This window comes from Vulpes lagopus, chromosome 4, assembly GCF_018345385.1.
Source record: "Vulpes lagopus strain Blue_001 chromosome 4, ASM1834538v1, whole genome shotgun sequence".
NCBI classification, from domain to species: Eukaryota; Metazoa; Chordata; class Mammalia; order Carnivora; family Canidae; genus Vulpes; species Vulpes lagopus.
Window position 1 is genome coordinate 151,957,579 of NC_054827.1, and position 14,581 is coordinate 151,972,159.

Below are 14,581 nucleotides of genomic sequence, written 5' to 3' on the forward strand. Positions count from 1 at the left end.
CCTCTGGACGCCGCTGTTTCTGTGGCTTGCCTGTTCTAAACCTTGGTCTTTTTTGGAGTTTTTGTTTTCCGATATTATATTTTGTTGTATATTCTGTGTGTTCATTGTTTTTGTGAAAAAGTAAACACGGGCAAACCGTCCGTCTGATGCTCATGTTGTTTGTCCTGCGGTGGGCTTGTTTGTTTTAGGAGCGTGCGGGTGTGTGCGGGGCTGGGGGTGGGGGCGGCACAGAGAGAACCCCGGCGGTCCCCCCACCCCCTCCCCCTGCAGCGCAGGGCCCGGCGGGGGCCGGAACATGGATGCCCATCGCCGTGAGCCCCCCCCCGCGCCCTGTCCTGAGGGGTTTCAGCTAAAGCTCAGGGAGCCCGTCCTCCCCTTAGGTCTTGTTCAGGGAGTTTCCCGCGGCCCAGGTTTTGAGCATATTTTAGGTGTGTTTTAAAACAGTTACAGGGGATCCCTCGGTGGCGCAGCGGTTTGGCGCCTGCCTTTGGCCCAGGGCGCGATCCTGGAGACCCGGGATCGAATCCCACGTCAGGCTCCCGGTGCATGGAGCCTGCTTCTCCCTCTGCCTGTGTCTCTGCCTCTCTCTCTCTCTCTCTCTATGTGACTATTATAAATAAATAAAAATTAAAAAAAAAAAACACAGTTATGTAAATGTTTAAATGTGTTGTAAACATCTATTTAGTGGTTTTATTGCTGTCCGTTGGGGTGTGTAATCCACTCGGAGCTGACGTGGGGGCTGTTTCTCGCCGTCTCCCCCGCCGGGAGCAGCCTGGCGCCGATGGCCACAGGCGGGCGGCCTTCCAGTTCCTTTCCCAGGCCTCCTGCCCTGCTCAGTGCCCGGCCTCAGCCCCTGCCAGTGCCGGCCCTCCTCCCTGTCCTGCCTGCCCAGGAACACTGGCTTTCTTACACCGGTTTCTTTGAGTGGTTTCTAGAATAAACTTGTCAAGCTGCCTGAACGGTTCCTTAGGATGCTCCTGCATTTTATGCATTTTACAATCATTTCAGGATGGTTGGTCTGCACAGGGCTGACTCTGGCCTCTAGCAGGGAGGTGTCCCCAGGTCCAGGGGTCCTTTCCTCCCTCCTGGATGCCCGCCGGCCACTGTCAGAGGGCGGGAGGGGCAGCAGGCGCGTGGGGCTGCGTGTGGGGCTGCGAGCGCGTCCAGCCCCTCGGGTGCCTCTGGGCCCTGCTGTGCCCGGAGCCAGTGCAGTGGTGCTGCTGCTCGGGGTGCTGTGCCCAGCTGAGTCTGGAGAAACCGCACGAGGAGACCTGAGTGAGGAGAGAGCCACCACGTGTGTGTTTGGGAGAATTAAGTTTTGAGGATGATATCCTCACGCAGTCTGTGAGTCCATCACAATATAAATAAAAATTTAGATGTTTCTATTGATTTTGACCTAGAAATTTGTAAGTTGCCCAAAATTGCCAGCAGTGTATTAAAAGAAAGAAGAATGGGGGATGAACCCAGTGTATGTCACTTTTCTTCAGACATGAGCCGTGTGCCTGTGCGGGTGAGGTGGTGGGACTCGTGAACGCTGCCCGGCTAGGGGGACCTGCATGGGGACCACGCAGCCTAGGGGTGTGGGCGACGAGAGGTGCTGTGGCTGTGGGTGTCTGTGTGGGCAAGAAACGGGTGGGTCTTCCACGAACGGCCAAGAACATTGATCGGATTAGTTGGAAGATGTATTGTCAACAGGAGCGCTTTAAGGAAAATTAAAATAGAGACGGGCATGTTTGTGACGTGACAGTGGGGGAGGTTTCTTACGTGGGATGAAAGTGCCCAGCTGTGGGAATGAGCGGCCAACAACGTAGGCCAAACCCTGTCTCCACCCAAACACACTGCTAAGTTTCCAGAAAGGTATGGGCCTGAGTGGGAGTGGGTGTGTTTGAACCGGGAGACAGGGACGGTGTCTCCTACGAAGCCCGTCGTGGACGACAAACAGGACGCAGGCATGCAGGCAGCCGGCAGGACGAATGGGGAATAAAGTCCTAGAAGGTGCTCGGCCTCACCAGCTCGTAGACGTCATGGAGTCAGGCTGGTTGGTCCGGCCTCTGGTCCCTGTCCTGCAGCGAGTGCGGGCACCGTGCCCGTGCCCACCTCCTGCGCCCTGCCCCACCTTCTGTGCTTGGAATCGAGCCCTTCGCCTGAGCGCCTCTCTTCTTTCCTATCCGTTACATTTGTTTGTTTTTTTTACTTTTTTTACTGGCTGCTCCAGAGCTTGCGGGACATATTTCCCGCTCATCCAGACCCCCTCCCCCGCCCATGTAGCCCCGCACCACCGCCTCGGGTACTCGCTGCCACAGGAGCACGCATGCGTGTGTGTCTGAACACAGGAGCTGTGCTGAGCGTGCACACCGGATGCGCTGTTGCCTTTATCTTTGGAACGGGCCGGTGTCTATCAAATCAGCTAAGAATAAGAAAATGAAAGTTTGTTTTACTTTTGTTTCCTCTTTGATGTTCTTCGGCTCTTCGTGTAGATCTGAGGGTCTGACACTTTCCTCCCCTCTGGAGAACTGCTAACACGTCTTGCAGCGGGTCTGCTGGCAGCCCGTCCCCCGCGCGCCTCAGAGTCTCCACTGCTCCTCGCGTTGGGAGGGTCACGGCCCAGGGTGCGGGACTCTGGGGCGTTCTCCCGATGCTCCGTATCTTGCTCCTTGCTCGCGTGAGGTCTGAAGAGACGGCCGGTGTGCGTCCCACCCCCTTTCCTGCGCGTCCCGGGCGCCGCTGGCCGTCTGACGTCCTGCCAGCCCCGCGCCCCGGCTTGCCCTTGCTCTGCGCGGCGGCTGCGTCCCGCTCCGTGCTCCGAGCGCGGTAACCTTTCCAAGTCACCCCCATCCTTGGAGATCTGGTTCCGGAATTTTTCAGCCTTCGTTCTCTTTGGGTTGCATTTTTCTTTTTTTTTTTTTTTTTCTTTTTTTTTTTGCGTTGCATTTTTTAAGGATTCTATTGATAGTTTTTCCAGCTCAGATTCTTTCCTCGGCCACATCCAGTCTGATCAGCTCGTCAGAGCCTTTCTTTTCTGCCCCCGTGGTTTTGTCTCCTGCTTTACTTTTTGATCCTTTCTTGGAACCTCTCTCTGTTCACAGGGCCCATCTGTTGTCTGCTTTCTGCTTTAACGAGTTAGAGCTGTTAGCGTATTAATCACAGCTGCTTACATTCCTGGTCCTACGGTTCCAGCATCCCTGCCGCCTCTGGTTCTCGTGCCTTCTCGGTGACTTGAAACTGTTTTGCCACACGTGATGTGCTGGGCCGAGAAAGCTATCTTCTTTCCAGGGGAATAGTGGTCAGTTTGTCCTGGGGTCTGTGCCTCTCTGTCACCTCTGCTCTAGATGCGTGTGTGCACCCTGACAGGTGCACACACACACCTCAGCTGCCCACATGCACACCCCTACACAACGTTCCCCATGAGCCGCGGCCCGAGCGCTGAGGTTCCCACAGCCTCTGCAGGGCTCACTCCATTCTAAGGTCTCATCACTTAACTCTAGAAATTTCCTATAGTAACCAAATGCTCTTGTTCTAATTGCAGTTACGCAAAAGGAGATTTGGACATCTCTTACATCACATCTAGAATTGCTGGTAAGTTTGCAACCTTTACCTGTAAGGACATGCTTCTGGTTGTGTGCTGTCTGAGGATGGCTCGTGGGGTCCTTGGCCTCCCTGCTGCACCGTCAGGGCTGCGGATGTGGCTGGGGGAGGAGAGGGCGGCCTGGGCCACCTGTCCCTTTGTCCAGTGCACAGTGCCACATTGACTCAGCTTCTCCTTCCTGGTCTGGAACTTTCTGGAAGTCTGACATCATGAGGGGAATGGTGCAATGCACACTTGGGTCTCCAGACAAAAGCCAAAACCAAAATCCAGACACTCAGAGCCTCTGTTCTGCATCAGGCTCTCTGGCGGAACGCCCTGTTGAGATCTCGGAGGGTGGGGGGGCAGCGAGGAGCCGGGGCCTGGGGTTGACGGCCTGCCAGGGAAGAGCACCCGTGTGCCCTGCAGAGGCCAGGGGCCACCACGCTGGCGGCTGACGTGGGCTGCTCTCTTCCAGTGATGTCGTTCCCAGCAGAAGGCGTGGAGTCGGCCATCAAGAACAACATCGAAGACGTGCGGTTGTTTCTGGACTCCAAGCACCCGGGACATTACGCCGTCTACAACCTGTCCCCAAGAACATACCGGCCCTCCAAATTTCACAACCGGGTGTGTGGCCTGGGCATTGGCCCCTCGCTGCTGCGGTTTTCCCTCACACTTGACATTCAGACCCACATGTGGTGTTCCCCAGCAGGCGGACCCCGAGGCTCTGGGGGTCCCGGGTGTCACGACCTGGGGACAGCAGATGTGCAGCAGACGGTGGGGACGGGGGCTTTCTCAAGGAGCAGTCCATGGCAGGACTGTGAGGAGACAGTCGGACGGACTTCCATACAGCACCTACACGCCGCTAGCCCAGGGCGCCTCCTGGCTGCTTGTGCGGCCATGTGAGGCCACGTGGGGTTCCTAGCACATGAGCACGTGGGACAGACACTGCACGCACTTGGGCCGTGCAGGCAGGAGAAGGGCAGACTCTCCATTCTCTGTGCCAAGCACAGAGCCTGGTACATGTCCCGGAGCAGGAGGCATGGGAGCGGGCGGGAAGAAAGGCGTGCCCGCGGCGGCGTCTGTTGAGAGCACGAGTCCTCGGGCTCCCTGCGCGCCGGCACCCCCGCGGGGGCAGGGAGCCCAGGCTGAGCCGAGCCCTGTGCCTGCAGGTCTCCGAGTGTGGCTGGGCGGCCAGACGGGCCCCGAACCTTCGCAGCCTGTACAGCGTGTGTCGGAACATGCACTCGTGGCTGCGGCAGGACCACAAGAACGTCTGTGTCGTGCACTGCATGGTGAGTGTGTGGAGCCTCAGCAGCCCGCCAGCCTCAGGGAGCCGGGCTCCAGGTGGGCACACGGCACCCGCACTCCGACTCTCAGCAGGAGCTGTGACGAGCAGCTCTGACCAGTTTCCAGCGCCGACCCTGTGCCCAGGGGACCCGCTGTCGTCCCCGGCATTTCAAGAGAGCAGAGGCCTTCAGGGGCCCTGCCTGACTCTGGACGACAGCTGCTCCCCAGGGAAGCACCACCCGGGTGGTCCCGCAGGTCCTGTCACCTAGCCAGAGGCCGATCCCTCTGGGCCAGCACTCACCAGAAGCCCAGGATCGCTGACTCTCCCCCTACGTCCCCCGCTCTCCCATGTCCCACCTCTTGCCACTATGTCCCCTTTCTCTACTACTACATCCCCCTACTCTGCGACTCCCTCTCCCGTCTCTCCCCCTTCGTCCCCAGTCTCAGCCCCTACCTCCCACATCTCTGCCCCTACGTCCCCCGTCTCTCCCCCTACATCGCCCGTCTCGCCCCTACGTCGCCCGTCTCTGCCCCTACGTCGCCAGGCTCTCCCCTACGTCGCCCGGCGTCCCCTACGTCGCCCGTCTCTCCCCCTACCTCCCCCGTCTCTGCCCCTACGTCGCCCGTCTCTCGCCCTACCTCCCCCGTCTCTGCCCCTACGTCGCCCGTCTCTCCCCCTACCTTCCCGGTCTCTGCCCCTACCTCCCCCGTCTCTCCCCTACGTCGCCCGTCTCGCCCCTACGTCGCCCGTCTCAGGCCCTACGTCCCCCGTCTCTGCCCCTACGTCCCCCGTCTCTCCCCCTACATCTCCCGTCTCTCCCCTACGTCCCCCGTCTCTGCCCCTACGTCCCCCGTCTCTGCCCCTACGTCCCCCGTCTCTCCCCCTACATCTCCCGTCTCTGCCCCTACCTCCCCCATCTCTGCCCCTACGTCCCCCGTCTCTCCCCCTACATCTCCCGTCTCTCCCCTACGTCCCCCGTCTCTGCCCCTACGTCCCCCGTCTCTGCCCCTACCTCCCCCGTCTCTGCCCCTGCGTCCCCCGTCTCTCCCCCTACATCTCCAGTCTCTCCCCTACGTCGCCCGTCTCTGCCCCTACGTCCCCCGTCTCTGCCCCTACCTCCCCCGTCTCTGCCCCTACCTCCCCCGTCTCTGCCCCTACCTCCCCCGTCTCTGCCCCTACCTCCCCCGTCTCTCCCCTACGTCGCCCGTCTCTCCCCTACGTCCCGCGTCTCTGCCCCTACGTCGCCCGTCTCTGCCCCTACGTCGCCCGTCTCTGCCCCTACATCTCCCGTCTCTCCCCTACGTCCCCCATCTCTGCCCCTGCGTCCCCCGTCTCTCCCCCTACATCTCCCGTCTCTCCCCTACGTCGCCCGTCTCTGCCCCTACGTCCCCCGTCTCTGCCCCTACCTCCCCCGTCTCTGCCCCTACCTCCCCGTCTCTCCCCCTCCATCGCCCGTCTCTGCCCCTACGTCCCCCGTCTCTGCCCTACGTCCCCCGTCTCTGCCCCTACGTCCCGCGTCTCTGCCCTACGTCGCCCGTCTCTGCCCCTACCTCCCGCGTCTCTCCCCTACGTCGCCCGTCTCTGCCCTACGTCCCCCGTCTCTCCCCTACGTCGCCCGTCTCTGCCCCTACCTCCCCCGTCTCTGCCCCTACGTCGCCCGTCTCTGCCCTACGTCGCCCGTCTCTGCCCCTACGTCCCGCGTCTCTCCCCTACGTCGCCCGTCTCTGCCCCTACCTCCCCCGTCTCTGCCCCTACGTCGCCCGTCTCTGCCCCTACGTCCCTCGTCTCTGCCCCTACGTCGCCCGTCTCTGCCCCTACGTCGCCCGTCTCTGCCCCTACGTCCCGCGTCTCTGCCCCTACGTCGCCCGTCACTGCCCCTTCCTCCCCCGTCTCTGCCCCTACGTCGCCCGTCTCTGCCCCTACGTCCCCCGTCTCTGCCCCTACGTCCCCCGTCTCTGCCCCTACGTCCCCCGTCTCTGCCCCTACGTCCCCCGTCTCTCCCCCTCCGTCCCCGTCTCTGCCCTAGTCCCCGTCTCTGCCCTACGTCCCGTTCTCTCCCTATGTCCCCCGTCTCTCCCCACCTACTCCCCGTCCCTGACCCTACTCCCGCGTCTCTCCCCTACGTCGCCCGTCTCTGCCCTACGTCCCCCGTCTCTGCCCCTCCGTCGCCCGTCTCTGCCCCTACTCCCCGCGTCTCTCCCCTACGTCGCCCGTCTCTTGCCCCTACCTCCCCCTCTCTGCCCCTACGTCCCCCGTCTCTGCCCTACGTCCCGCGTCTCTGCCCCTACGTCGCCGCTCTCTGCCCCTACGTCCCCGTCTCTGCCCCTACAGTCCCCCGTCTCTCCCCTACGTCCCCCGTCTCTCCCCCTTCGTCCCCGTTCTCTGCGCCCTACGTCCCCCGTCTCTGCCCTACGTCCCGCGTCTCTCCCCCTTCGTCGCCCGTCTCTGCCCCTGCGTCCCCGCGTCTCTCCCTACGTCGCCCGTCTCTCCCCTACCTCCCCCTCCTGCCCCTACCTCCCCGTCTCTGCCCTACCGTCCCCGTCTCTCCCCACCGTCCCGCTCTCTGCCCCTACGTCCCCGTCTCTCCCCTCCTCGCCCGTCTCTGCCCCTACCTCCCCCGTCTCTGCCCTACGTCCCGCAGCTCTCCCCGTCCCCTTCTCCCTACGTCCCCCGTCTCTCCCCCTTCGTCGCCCGTCTCTCCCCCTACGTCCCCGTCTCTCCCCCTTCGTCGCCCGTTTCTGCCCCTACGTCCCCCGTCTCTGCCCCTACGTCCCCCGTCTCTGCCCCTACGTCCCCCGTCTCTCCCCCTCCGTCGCCCGTCTCTGCCCCTACGTCCCCCGTCTCTGCCCTACGTCCCCCGTCTCTGCCCTACGTCCCGCGTCTCTCACCTACGTCGCCCGTCTCTCCCCTACCTCCCCCCTCCCTGCCCCTACCTCCCGCGTCTCTCCCCTACGTCGCCCGTCTCTGCCCTACGTCCCCCGTCTTTCCCCTACGTCGCCCGTCTCTGCCCCTACCTCCCCCGTCTCTGCCCCTACGTCGCCCGTCTCTGCCCCTACGTCGCCCGTCTCTGCCCCTACGTCCCGCGTCTCTCCCCTACGTCGCCCGTCTCTGCCCTATGTCCCCCGTCTCTCCCCTACGTCGCCCGTCTCTGCCCCTACCTCCCCCGTCTCTGCCCCTACGTCGCCCGTCTCTGCCCCTACGTCGCCCGTCTCTGCCCCTACGTCGCCCGTCTCTGCCCCTACGTCCCCCGTCTATGCTCCTACGTCCCCCGTCTCTCCCCCTTCGTCGCCCGTCTCTGCCCCTACGTCCCGCGTCTCTGCCCCTACGTCCCGCGTCTCTCCCCTATGTCGCCCGTCTCTCCCCTACCTACCCCCTCCCTGCCCCTACCTCCCGCGTCTCTCCCCTACGTCGCCCGTCTCTGCCCTACGTCCCCCGTCTCTGCCCCTCCGTCGCCCGTCTCTGCCCCTACGTCCCGCGTCTCTCCCCTACGTCGCCCGTCTCTGCCCCTACCTCCCCCCTCTCTGCCCCTACGTCCCCCGTCTCTGCCCCTACGTCCCGCGTCTCTGCCCCTACGTCCCGCGTCTCTGCCCCTACGTCGCCCGTCTCTGCCCCTACATCCCCCGTCTCTCCCCTACGTCCCCCGTCTCTCCCCCTTCGTCGCCCGTTTCTGCGCCTACGTCCCCCGTCTCTGCCCTACGTCCCGCGTCTCTGCCCCTACGTCGCCCGTCTCTGCCCCTGCGTCCCGCGTCTCTCACCTACGTCGCCCGTCTCTCCCCTACCTCCCCCCTCCCTGCCCCTACCTCCCGCGTCTCTGCCCTCCGTCGCCCGTCTCTGCCCCTACGTCCCGCGTCTCTCCCCTACGTCCCGCGTCTCTCCCCTGCCTCGCCCGTCTCTGCCCCTACCTCCCCCCTCTCTGCCCCTACGTCCCGCGTCTCTGCCCCTACATCGCCCGTCCCTGCCCCGACCTCCCCCGTCTCTCCCCCTACGTCCCCCGTCTCTCCCCCTACCTCCCCCGTCTCTGCCCCGCCCCGACGTCACCTGTCTCTCCCCCGACGTCCCCATCTCCCGTACGTCAGCCGTTTCTCTCCTCCGATCCCCATCTCCCCAGCAACCCCCGTCTCTGCCCCTATGTCCTTGCCCCTGTGTCCCTCCTTACTCCCTTTTCTTCCTCTGTTTCTTCTCTTACAACCCCGCGTCTTCTCCTACGTCCTCCAACTCTAGGTTCTTAGGTGTTTTGGAAAGTGGGGCACTGGCCAAAATGGCCCAGGAACATCGCTGCCACCATTCTCTTGTTGACAAAAATCCTGCCAAGAGGGTTGATGGAAAGGATTTGGTAGGAATTTGTGTGGAGCATACGGGTGGGCGTGAGGTGCAGGGGGGGTGATCAGTGTCCAGCAGGAGCAGCCAGCTGACCATCCAGTGTTCTTATGTGCTCCTAGCCCTGTCTCCTTTATGTACGTGCTGAGACGGGAAGGAGGTGTGTGGTTTGGGAGCTTCTCGCTCACACGGCTTGCCGTTCACCCTAGGACGGGAGAGCTGCGTCTGCGGTCGCCGTGTGCTCCTTCTTGTGCTTCTGCCGCCTGTTCAGCACCGCGGAGGCAGCCGTGTACATGTTCAGCATGAAGCGCTGCCCGCCGGGCATTTGGCCATCCCACAAGAGGTACTGTGGGTCCCCTCGGGAGAGGGATGCGGCCTCAGCCCCAGGAGGTTGGAAGCCTGGGGCTGGTGCACACAAGTGGGTGAGGCCGCCCAGGCTGGGTCGGGTCCGTCGTCATGAATCTGGCTGGCATCTGGAGGGACAGACGGGTCTGGGCGGCGTCAGGGTAAGCCCAGGTGTCTGAGGGGAGTTTGCAGTAACTGATTAATGTGTTGAAGGCCTTGATGAAGAAGGCAGGCAGGATGCGGGTGCACGCAGGCACTTCAGCAAAGATGGGAACTGTGCGACTAGAAGGCAGATGCCGGACATGGGAGTGGCTGTGGCGGCCAAGACCGCCTTCCTCAGGCTCACCGGCAGCTGCGGGCAGGGGCCGGAGCAGCCAGGCCTGCCGGGCCATTGCAGGAGGCAGAACAGTCGGGAGGCAGCACGTGGACCCCACATATTCCCAAAAAATTCCCAAAGATAACGAGACGCCAAACCCCCAAAGCTCAGAGGACACAAAACAGACATGCAGAAAACCCGCTGAGGACTGCGTACGCCATCCCCGTCGGCTGAGACCACACGCAGCTCGAAGGTCGCCAGTGGAAGGAGGCGGAGGTGCAAAGCACGTCAGCGCTGTCGGAATCCCCAGGGCAGCCGGTAGAGGTTTATGCACCAGAGTTAGTAAGTCAGCACGGGAGGTCGGCGAGGTCGTTAAGAATCTCACTTCCTGCAAGGAAAGACCAAGGAAGAACGACGAGGAACAGGAAACAGCAAGACAGTGCAGTAGAGGCCAGCCATCGCCGCAGGCGCGCAAGCGTGGTCTCCGAGGGCCGGTTCACGGGAGGATCGTGACCCTGGGAAAGCGCAGGGCCCAGCAGCATCCGTCTGGAAGAGCTCGCTCCTGCTGTCCCATGGAGCGGGCGGTCTGGGTGCTGCCCGGGTCGTCACCACAGCAGCGGCTTGCGCAGCCCACCCGCACTTCTTGGCTGCTGTGGGGCAGAAGTCCATGCTCGCTCCCTGCGGCTGCTGTCGAGGTGCAGTCAGGCCGTGTGGTGGTGTGAGCCTCACCCAGCAGTGTGCTGCTCCCTTGCACACCGCTTCCGGGCTCACTCAGGCTGTGGTGGGACTCGCTGCTCTGATGGGGTGTCGACATCTCGACCTTGTGCTGTGAGCACGTTGGGGAGGGGTGTCCCCCAGCAGGTCTGCTGGCGCGATGCAGCGTGATGCAGCGCCCTTCTCTCCTGCCTCGTGGAAGCCGGTCACCACTCCTTCCCCATCTCAAGGGGACAGGCGTCACACAAGACCAGGGACAGATGCCTGATGTGTGCCCCTGCGGGTGCTGAGAACACCACCGGGAGAGCTAGAGGAGCGAGACAGTGAGAGCAGATCCCAGGTTTGTGAGCAGAAAACACAATTGAAAGGGAGATGGTAGTGTAGGCACCTGCATTCCTTCCTCGGCAGCGGACGGAGCGCTGCAGGGGACCCTCTGGACGACGTCTCTAGGCCTTCTGCCCAGCAACCAGAAAACACTCGTTCCTTTTGAGTGCTCGTGGACCATTCGGTAAGGAAGGTCGCATCCTGGGCCATGAAGCTGCAGCACACGCAGGGCAGCAGTCGTGCAAAGTGTGTTCGTGATAGGATCTCACCAGAAACGGGTAACAGACAAGCGCCTGGCCGGCTGCATCGGGAGCACGCAGCTCTCCCTCAGGGTCGTGAGTTTGAGCCCCATGTGGCATGTGGAGGTGGCTTTCAAACTGAAAAGATGGATAGCTGGAAAGATCCTTAAGGTTTTCAACATTTATCCACTTCTGTATTACTGGGAGTCAAAGAAAAAGTCTCAAGGGAAGTTTAAAAATATTTTAAACTGAATGAAAATCACATGAGATCTGTGAGATGAAACTAGAGTAGACTGCTCCACGGACACGGTCCCACGGTGTGTCGGGAGCCGGGGTGAGCTGGCCGGGGCCTCGGGGCGGCGGCAGGCGGGTGACGTGGCGTGCCTCTGGCCCCTGCAGGTACATCGAGTACATGTGTGACATGGTGGCCGAGGAGCCCATCACACCCCATAGCAAGCCCATCCTGGTGAAAGCCGTGGTCATGACACCCGTGCCCCTGTTCAGCAAGCAGAGAAATGGCTGCAGGCCCTTCTGCGAGGTCTACGTGGGGGACGAGCGCGTGACCACCACGTCTCAGGAGTACGACAAGATGAGGTGAGCTCAGGGCCTTCCCGGCGCCACAGCCGTCGGATTCACTCGCCCTCCCTCCTTGGGAGGCTAGTAAGGAGAACGTCTGCCAGGGCTTTGGACGGGTGCCGAGGCCCACCCCAGGGCCAGGCGGCGGGCGCCAGGCGTGGGAGGTTCCCGTGACCAGCGTGCCGGCGAGTAGCTTCTTAGGTGTTCCTGGAGCAGCACCCCTTCCCAGAGTAATTTGGTAGCAAAACCAGCAGAATAAGAACGTGTGGATCCAAGTGTTGGTGCTCTAGGGAGGTCGAAGTGGTTGCCCGAGCACCTCCTCCTTCCAGGCCACCCTTCTCTGGAAGCTGCTTGTGACTTCAGTGAACCTTTTCTCGTCATTCTGCTCTTTAGGGATTTCAGAATCGAGGATGGCAAAGCAGTCATTCCCCTGGGCATAACAGTGCAAGGGGACGTGCTCATTATCATCTACCATGCCAGGTCCACCCTGGGAGGAAGACTGCAGGCCAAGGTACGTGGGTGCTCGGGCCACCCTGGGCTGTCACCGTGGGTTCTGGTGGAGGGTCCCTGGCCCAGTGTCCAGTGAGAACCACCTTGTGTGGCGCGAGGCAGCGAGGATTTTAGCCCGAAACACCTGGAGCTCCCTACACCACTGGGTGCCGTCTGCTGCCCGACCTCAGACCCGGAGAAGCCGACGTTGGGGGGTTCTGTCCCACCGTCTGTGTGTCTGCAGTACCTGGAGTGGTGCACGACTCAGCCGTCAGCTGTGAGGCGTCTGCTGCCTGAGTGTCTGGTATTCCCTTCCCAGCTCGAGGGTCTCCCGTCTGCTTTCTGTCTGCAGGTGGCATCCATGAAGATGTTCCAGGTCCAGTTCCACACGGGGTTTGTGCCTCGGAATGCGACTACCGTGAAGTTTGCAAAGTATGTGGGTGTTGCACGTGGGAGAGGTCGGGAGGGTCGGGTGCATCGTGCCCACCTGCCGTGCACTGGACACTGGCCGCGCGCTGTGGTTCGTGCGTGGCTGGGTCGCCGCACTGAACTCAGTTTAGGTCTTTCCCCACCTCTGAGTTTGCCTAGTACACAGCATGTGGTGCCTTCGTTGGGCCTTGGTGGCTACCAGCGTGCCCCTCCGTGACCTGGGACTGGCCTGCGGTGTTTCCCGTTAGAGCGCAGCCACTTGTGCCCTGGATGTGGTTTAACCAGGCGAACAGGTGTCCATTGCTGGTTAACACGCCGAGTCCCAAGGATGGCAGAGTGCTCTGCTAGGTTGAGGTCTGGGTGATGAAGACAAGTTCACCATCTGGGGTTAGAGACATCAGAAGTACTTAGAGCCGGGGATAAGCGTCCTGACCTAGCTGGGGCTCTTTAACTTACCGTGTTCCCGGGTCCTTTAGCAGGTTAGAATAACTCGTCAGGGCCTAGCACACACACCTCCCCCCAGCGCTCGGTGGTATTGCACAGCTTAGGTTTGAGGCCGAGGGGTGCAGTCCTGGTGGCGCAGCAATTTAGCACCGCCTGCAGCCAGGGGCGTGATCCTGGAGTCCCGGGATCGAGACCCATGTCAGGCTTCCTGCATGGAACCTGCTTTCCCCTCTATCTCTCTCTGTCTCTGTCTTTGTCTCTCTCTCTCTCAGAATAAGTAAGTAAATAAATATTTAAAAAAAAAAAAAAAAAGGTTTGAGGCCGAGCGCTCAGGCAGCAGGACAAGTCTGCTTGGCAGGCATCTTGAACAGAGGGAGGGGGAGAGAGTCTCCAGCACACTCCCTGCCCAGCACGAGCCTGTGACCTCATGATCCTGAGATTCAGACCTGAGCCAAAACCAAGAGTTGGACACTGACCAGCTGTGCCACCCGGATGGCCCGGGGGTGTTTTGATTCCAGCTGGTGTTCTTTCCCCTTGTGGCGTACACACACACACACACACACACACACACACACACTCCCCCCCAAGCAGAAGCGTCGTTCCAGGGCGAAAGGAGAGCTGATGGAGCAGCTCTGGAGACCACTGCCTGCAGCTGCCCAGGACTTGAATTCTGCAGACCCTGTGCCTGTTTCCTACCCAGTAAATAAGGGGAATATGAGGACTGGGGAGGACCCAGCTCTGACCTCTGGTGGACCAGGGAGTGGCTTCCTCTGAGAGTCTGGTGTGGAGAGACATGGGGATCTATGTCGGGGCTGGAGAGGGCATTTTTTTCCACAACGTCCTGGTACGCAAGCACAGAACTTGACCGAGCTGTGCACGTAGGTCCGTATGTTACTGTGTGTGCGATGCCTCCAAAAATGGCTATCAGGTGAGAAAGTTGTCGAGTTACCTGATTGAGCAGGAACGCGTCTTCTGTGGGCAGGACCCCTTTGCAGAGAGGCGGTTGCCGCAGGACGGCTTGAGGAAAGAACTTGGAGCGGGGCTGTTCTCGCTGAGACCTCCTGTCACTGAGGGAGGGTCCCCAGTGTGCCCAGGTGGACAGGATTGCAGTCCGTGACACACGGCAGCATTTGTGTTTCCTCCCACGCCTGTCCGCCCCTGGGCTGTGCCTCCTGAAGTGCAGGGCGGGGTCATGGAGGTCATGGCCGTGCTCACAGACCCTCATTGTTTCCTCACTGGCCTGCTGGGTAAGCTGGGCAGGCCCGGCCCCAGAGGCCGTCCTTAGGGACCAGCCAGGACGGGGGTGGGGATGGGTGGGCACCAGTGTGGTGCCCAGAGCTGCCCCCAAGGCCCTGTTGCTCGTGGAGCTGAGCCTGCAGAGGTCATGTGCTCCTTTGTGTGGACCCCTGCCTCGCTCCTTCCTTGTGGTTGGGGGTCTACGCCTCCGCTGGTCCTGGCCGGCTGCTGCACTCCCCCTTAACGACGTGGCTGCCTCTGGGCTTCCTGCTGTGGTTCCCCCGGGAGCCGCTCCCGCC

The 14,581-nt window shown here is 61.5% G+C and overlaps 1 protein-coding gene across 7 annotated transcripts in view; it reads left to right on the forward strand.

Moving 5' to 3' along the window:
* GAK (cyclin G associated kinase) overlaps positions 1-14,581 on the forward strand; it is a 54,881-nt gene that overhangs the window by 30,008 nt on the left and 10,292 nt on the right. For all 7 annotated transcript variants that reach the window (XM_041752247.1, XM_041752248.1, XM_041752249.1 and 4 more), the window contains 7 exons: positions 3,527-3,576; positions 4,041-4,189; positions 4,735-4,857; positions 9,380-9,513; positions 11,508-11,702; positions 12,078-12,195; positions 12,526-12,605. In XM_041752247.1, the coding sequence (XP_041608181.1) occupies positions 3,527-3,576; positions 4,041-4,189; positions 4,735-4,857; positions 9,380-9,513; positions 11,508-11,702; positions 12,078-12,195; positions 12,526-12,605 (849 nt within the window). The remainder of the gene's footprint in view (positions 1-3,526; positions 3,577-4,040; positions 4,190-4,734; positions 4,858-9,379; positions 9,514-11,507; positions 11,703-12,077; positions 12,196-12,525; positions 12,606-14,581) is intronic.